Consider the following 6,919-nt stretch of genomic DNA (forward strand, 5'->3'; position numbering starts at 1 on the left):
CAGGATTTTTTTTCTCTCTGTTTAAACGACTCAGTTCAAACACTGTAAAACTACTGCACTACAACAAGCTGTAATATTAGAGTAACTCAGCCATGCATGTTTGAGGTGGAACCTGATTTATATAATCTCCTACTGCAAGCTGACAAGATCTGTCTCTTCTGTTTATTACACATGAAACCAGGAGAGTCGTGATCAGTGTTTTTGAGACTATCATCAGTACACTGCGGGTTCAAGGTGGAAACGCTTCACCATGCTGTTGACTGCTTGTTCCCTCATCATATGTCTTCTAGCATAGAAAAAACACCATATGTTTACATGTTTTTTAAAAGGCTTGATTTTAACCAGAGAGCGTGTTTAACTGAAACTCTTCCTCCTCCACTCAGGATGTGGTGGTCGGATTCAGGAGTTCCTCAAAGTGCTTTTGTTTCCCCACTTCCAAACAATACCCTCCATCTGGATCAACGGTTGCTAAACACAGCTTGAGCCAAGGCTCGCTTTGACTTCCTCAGCGGTCTGACAGTTTGTCAGAACTTCTTTGGAGTCAACGGAAGGTCCTTCTCCATCGCTTCCTGAACTCCAGCCATGGATACGTTTTGCCTCCACCGCAGCTGCAGTGCTTCAGGCCTGCAGGTAACTGTGTGCTACTTCAGGAGGCCCTCTGGTTAACAAGTAACTCGCAGTAACTACCACAGGGTGAGTAGTTTTAGCGCGTCAGCATTTACAGCTGCAGGAGCGTTTTGAGAACCAGCCTCAGACAAACTAGCAACACATGAGTTTGGAAAACTTTGTGCTCACAGTCTGATTGACAGATGTAATGAATGCAGGAAAGAAGCAGCGAAGCAACGCCGCTCAGCATCAAAGATATCGATGGATAAGCATTAAAAAAAAAAGAGAGAGAGATGAATTTAAGCAATAAAAATGAAGCAGCGCTGCCTTCCTTTATGCAGCTTGTTTGCTTCCAGCTCTTTGTTTCTACAGGAATTCCCCATCTGACGACAACACAACACTTAACCGTTTCTTTCCATTCACGTCTTTTGATGCAAACCAGGAACGTTGATTCAATAAAAAATGACTGATAAATGTTCTTATTACGCCAAATAACGAAACCCGTGATTCTTGCTTCATGTAGACTTAATGTGAAATCTGAATCTAATTTGCTGTATAATCATCCTTCTGTTGGAGACTTTTGCATCTTCAGACATCAAGTATGAAAGATCATTTTCATTCTTGACATATTTTGACAAAACGTATCTCATAAGAAGTCAGCGTCGGCGTTCAGTGGTCAAAAGCTCGTTTGCACATTTTTGAGAAAATGGGGGTGAGGTCTGTGGAGAATTTTATTTTATTTTTTTCTCATTCTTCTCCAGGCCTGTTTTACTTTCATTTTGTATTTCCGAGTTTCCTCTGACCATTTCACGCATGCAGGGGAAAAGAAAAATATCAAACTGTTCTCCTTCTGTTGTGGATTTGACCCTTGGACTGTCTCACTTGTGGTTGCATGTGATGTTCCCTCATCTCTGAAACCAAGCGCACTCCACTGTTGCACTAAGTCAGTCTGGATGTGCGTGTCGGCTTAAAATGTAAATGCGAATGTGCGTCTGCTTTTGTCAGCAGTGTGAGGGATTTTCTCTAATTCAGCATGATATACAGGACTCATTTTTGCCCAGATTGTCACTCACACGCCTCTTGGCTCTTAACTCTCTCTCACATGGTACAGTGTTCATTCCCCTAATGTTGAAAAAACCCCCTACACTTTTCAGCCGTAATAGCTTTTGTCAGGGTTCTTACAGTCAAAACGGAACCGAAACCGTGGCTGAGTTATTCCCCTTCTTCAACTTCACTTTGATCCCTGCAGCCGTGCGAAGCTGCGGGATTTCTTTCCTCACCTCGGAGACCCTCTCCGATGCCGAGGGCCAGGCCGTCCTTGGTCCACTGGACGATGCCGCTGTAGTTGAAGACCACGCAGGACAGCACCACCCGTTCTCCCAGTACCACCGACTGGTCCGCCGGCTCCTGGGAGAAACGAACGCAGCACACTGCGAAAGAAAGGACGGAGAGGCAAAATCAATTTTTAGTCCCTTTCATTGTGACCTGGCCATGAGCTGCCATCTTTTATTGCACTATCGAGCTACACGGTGCCTCTCTGGTCTTATTGACTGGTGCTTGTCCATATGGTGGTCGTTGGAGTAATTTGTGTGTGCTTTTATTGACTGTATGAGGTTTTTATTATGAGTGTATTTTAATACGAACCCTGTCAGTGTGGAATTTCTCTTGCGGGACCGGGAGGTTTTTGAAGTGAATTGCCTGCATTTCTGCACATACACGCTCGTCTGAATGGAAGGACGCTGGAGAATTCGCAGATTTTATTTTATGAAATCATTTTAATCATTTCTCTTTTTAGCTGGATCCAGAGCTCAATTTGAATATTTGTCATTCCTCTGTGTCTTCTGCCTCTGTTTTGTTTCTTCCTTGCCCCCTTTTCAAGGTTTTCCCTGGACTTTACTGACACTGTGCGTCGCTACGTGGGCATGTGTGTGTGCGAGCGTGGAAAGTGGAAAATGTGTGCGAGCGTGCACGGACGCTTGTGTAGCGGGAACATCGTTGCCAAGCTGTGATGCAGCCTGCTCTTTTTCATCACACAGTACAAAGGATTCTGCTTACACACACACATTTCCTGCAGCAAAATAAGCCTTTTGGCTATTGCAGAGCCACTAAAATACACAGATATAAAAACTACAAGTGTAGCGCAAGCATACATTAACACTCTCGCATAAAGAGAAAGTGTCAGGTGAGGAGGCGAGGCACTAAACCCGCCGCTGTTTTCAGCCGTTTGCATCATCAGGTAAAATTGTTTCATATTCTGGAGAAAGTCTTGCAAGAAGGCACGTTAATTAAGCGAGAGAGAGAGACTGCGCTGCCTTAGACAACACGTGCACTCTCACGTGCATGAGCGCCAACACACAGACAGAAGCTCCTGCACACATGCAAAATTGAATCACACCCAATTTATCCGCTCGTACGCACACACACACACACACACACTCCTCAGTGAGTCGGTCACGCACATGCAGCTACATATTGAGTCACACAGCTGTGAAAGCGCACAGACACCGCTACATACGTGCACACACACACACACACACACACACACACACACACACCTCCAACATATCCACAGAGTTGGTGTTTGTCTTCCCGTGGGCTATTCTGTTCTTGGATCATGGTTAAAACAATCCTATTAGCTAATTAAGGCAAAAACTGGTTAATAAAGCAGGCCGTGGCTCTGAGGGACACGTCTCAGCGGGATTCAACCACAAAGGTGCAAACAACAGGGAGATTTACTGATTTGTCAGGAGGATTACATGACTTGTCATGTTATTTGAGCGGGAGGCTTCTTTTAGCGAAGGCAGGAATCTTCAGACTTCACAGGAAGGCCTTTAATGTTGCATCAACTTCCCTTTTGAATTCTGACTCAAGAAGACAACTGCGGTGGCTGTGAGCTGATGGCTGCGTTATTCATTTGAAGTTTAAGGGGAAATTCTGCCTTAAAACGCTTGGATGTTGTTGAAGGAGGTGCTGTTTGGTGGTGCTTTTTGCTGGCTGAAATTAAGCTAATGATGTGCTGCTGAGACATTTACTCCAATACAGATAGAAATCTATTATTTTCAGCTACTTTGAGTTCAAACTCTGAGGTTATGGAAAGTGTTAGTTTAAGGTTTTATTTTTCGTTTCATCAAGAGTTCGTTTGCAAGAACAGAAAACTCCATCTTTGTAGATTTTCAGAAAACTTATTTTTCTGTTGTTTGCTTGAGATAATATCAATCAAACTGAAGTTGAGTGGATTTGACTCAGTAGAAATGACAAAAATAGAGATAACTTAGGTTTGATATTGTCTCAGGTAGACGATGGAAAAGTGGGTTTTCTGAAGGTTTGTGAAGATGGAGTTATCCGTTTTTGCAAATGAACTCTTCACTAGGACTTACTTGCCCCGATTCCTTCTTTAAACACTCTTTCTGACCAGTAACTTAGACATTTAACAGCATGTACCACCTTCTCAGTTTCCTTTTTTATTCTACACTTACTTTATGAAGGTAGCTTGTTGGTTCAGGAGCAGGAACATGCCTCAACTACACTACCTGGTAGATCTACTTATACCTGCTTTACCCATCCAGCACTAGTCATCTTAGTCTCCAGACCCTCCTACTTCTCATACAATCTTCTTCCCACATCCATTCATCCCCATTTTTCTCTCTTCGTTCCAAACACCATCTCATGTCTACTGCAGGTTCACATCTCCACCGGAGACCCAACAACCCTCAAACCTCCAACATCATCTTCCACATCCATCCTCACCCTGACATCTCTGTGTTCATCCACATCATCCAACAACACCTTTCTTCATCAGATCCATAAGCTCACATTGTTGTGGTTCCTGCTAGTAAATGTCTCTTCACTGTGAATCATTTTGTAATCTAAGTGCTATAAGTTGACTTTAACTGACTTACTTAGAATGTCCTCTCATCAAATTAACTGAAGCAAAGGCTTCTTATCACCATGTGTTCTGATGATTAAATAGTCAAACTTTAAATCCAGTACGAGACCTTTATTGGGTGCCATCCACTCACTTTGTTTTTTGCTTTTTTTGGCCTTTCCTCTACAAAAATAAATGCAAAACTGCTCATGACATACTGGTCACATCAAAGATAACATTCTTCAGGCTTCTTTAAGCATAGCGTAGACGTGCAGACTGCTTTCGACCTTCGAGTTCAGCCCCTAAAGTACTCAATAAACCAATGTGGGGTAATCTACAGAGAAGCACATTAGACTATGCAGAGCAGACAAACGGCGACACACTCACTAGTCATGTTGCATTTACCATAAGTGCCACTACTCCTTTCTTTACAAGCAGAACTCCCATCATTATCATCACATGTGTGCAAACCTCAGTTCAACACAAGTTCTTGTGAGGTTATCTAAAGGCAGAGTAAAGAAAGACGCCACACTTTTACAAAAATAATATCTGGAATTATTCATCCAGCATCACAACTATACAAAGAAGAAGGTTTAGAGTTTCCTAAGTTGTTTTACAAAGGTGAGATAAAACTACTTCAGTTCTCCTTAATATGTATATTCTGCTACGTAAATGAAGAACGCTAGAAAATGAATCTATTTCCTTATAAAACATTAAGTCGATTTGACATAGAGGCCAAAATCTACATTTTTCATTGCCGAGCAAACCTGGACGGGAGAAATGCTAATAATGCTCCCAGTGCTGTAGCTATGTGCATCTTTTTTTGTCTTTCATCTCAAGAAGTCAAACAGAATAGCTGAGACAAAACAATGAAAATGGAAGCTGCTTGTGTTTCGAAATGAGGAAGAAGAAGAAGAAGAAGAAGAAGAAGAAGAAGAAGGAGCTGCCGGGATGTGATATCCTGCTGACATGAGTGATTTACATGTGGGTCATGTTATGCATGATTTATGCAAAATTAACAGCTATTACGAGCGTGAGCCCTCGTCTTCGTGTCGAACTCGGAACAGAACAACGCACGTTCTCCTGGGACGAGACGGTGACGGGTTTACTGTGAGGGAGAAACTGTGACAGAAAGACAAAAAGGAGGAGACAGAGAACATTACTGATTGTGTGTCTTGATGTTCGAGTGTGTGTGTGTGTGTTGATGAGTGTGTGGGTTATATATTTGTGTGTGTGTGTGTGTGTGTGTGTGTGTGTGGCCTGTCAGCCTGCAGCAGGGACTCAGATCGCAGAGGAGAGAGCCGCACTGACAGAGAACAGAGATGTAATTAACCCTACGGGATACCCCCCCCCCCCCCCCCTCCCCCCCCCCCACACACACACACAATCACACACACACACACACACACACTCCTCCCATCTTTTTCCTCCCGCCCCTCTCCAGTTTCAAACTCCCATCCCTACTCACTTTCTTCTCATCTTGTACTTTCCATCCTCTCTCTTCCTTCCATTTTTCTCGTTTTTCCATCTTCTTCCCACCTAATTGTCTCTCCAGTTTATTTTTTCTTTCTTACTCTTTCTGTTTTCTCTCTCTTTTCAATGCATCCTTGACCCACCTTTTTGTTTCTCTTTCCCCTCCTCTCTTTCTTTTCTCCACATCACTGCCTCTCCATCGTCTCTCTCTCTCCATTTCTATTCTCCCACAGTCTCTCCTGTCTCTATTTGTTTCCCTTCCTTCTCTCTCCATCCTCACATCCCTGCATCATTACCCTGTGGGATGATGTGAGGTATATCTCCTCTTCCTTCGCTTCTCTCACTCTCATTGCATAATGACCCAGTGGTACAATAGACGCAGCCTCACAATAAAAGCCGCGGTGCCCAAACATATTATCCTTAATACCTTTAATATCATTTATTCATTTCAGTCTCTTGTTTTCCCATCAGACTGGGCTGTGTTAAATAGACTATCTAACTAGCCCCATCAATTTATACTTAAGTTTTAAGTATGAAAAATACACATCTTACTGTATTATAAAAAAAAATAAAAATCTACTTATTGCATTATACATGCACTAAAAAATTCAGCGACTGTCTTGGAAAAGAGGAGCTGCACTGGAATCTCACACAAAAGTGCAAGTTGGATTCAGAAGATGACAGCGAACATGATTTCCATTTATAGTAAAGTCAAGCTGTCAAAAAACTGACAGACTTCAAAAACGTGTGAGGACATGGCTTCACTTGTGCACCTGGTTGTACTTTGTATTTATGTAGAATTGTGTTATTTGATGCTAGTCGTGTAAACTGGATTCAATATATGGACAAAATACTTTGACATCATCTTATAACATGCTTCTTCGACCTGATGCCTCAATCTGTGTCAGCGACGTCAATGCCTTTTAAAATTGCAGGTAGAAGACGACACAATCCAACCCTGTCTGTTACCATGCA

The 6,919-nt window shown here is 42.6% G+C and overlaps 1 protein-coding gene across 1 annotated transcript in view; it reads right to left on the bottom strand.

The window, feature by feature from the left end:
* The window catches only part of LOC103373289 (kin of IRRE-like protein 1), a 77,116-nt gene that overhangs the window by 19,734 nt on the left and 50,463 nt on the right, over positions 1–6,919 (bottom strand). Inside the window, exon 2 of the mRNA XM_008303137.1 lies at positions 1,887–2,036. Within this exon, the coding sequence (XP_008301359.1) occupies positions 1,887–2,036 (150 nt within the window). The remainder of the gene's footprint in view (positions 1–1,886; positions 2,037–6,919) is intronic.

This window comes from Stegastes partitus, unplaced genomic scaffold (genome assembly GCF_000690725.1).
Source record: "Stegastes partitus isolate 25-593 unplaced genomic scaffold, Stegastes_partitus-1.0.2 Scaffold1942, whole genome shotgun sequence".
Lineage (NCBI taxonomy): Eukaryota > Metazoa > Chordata > Actinopteri > Pomacentridae > Stegastes > Stegastes partitus.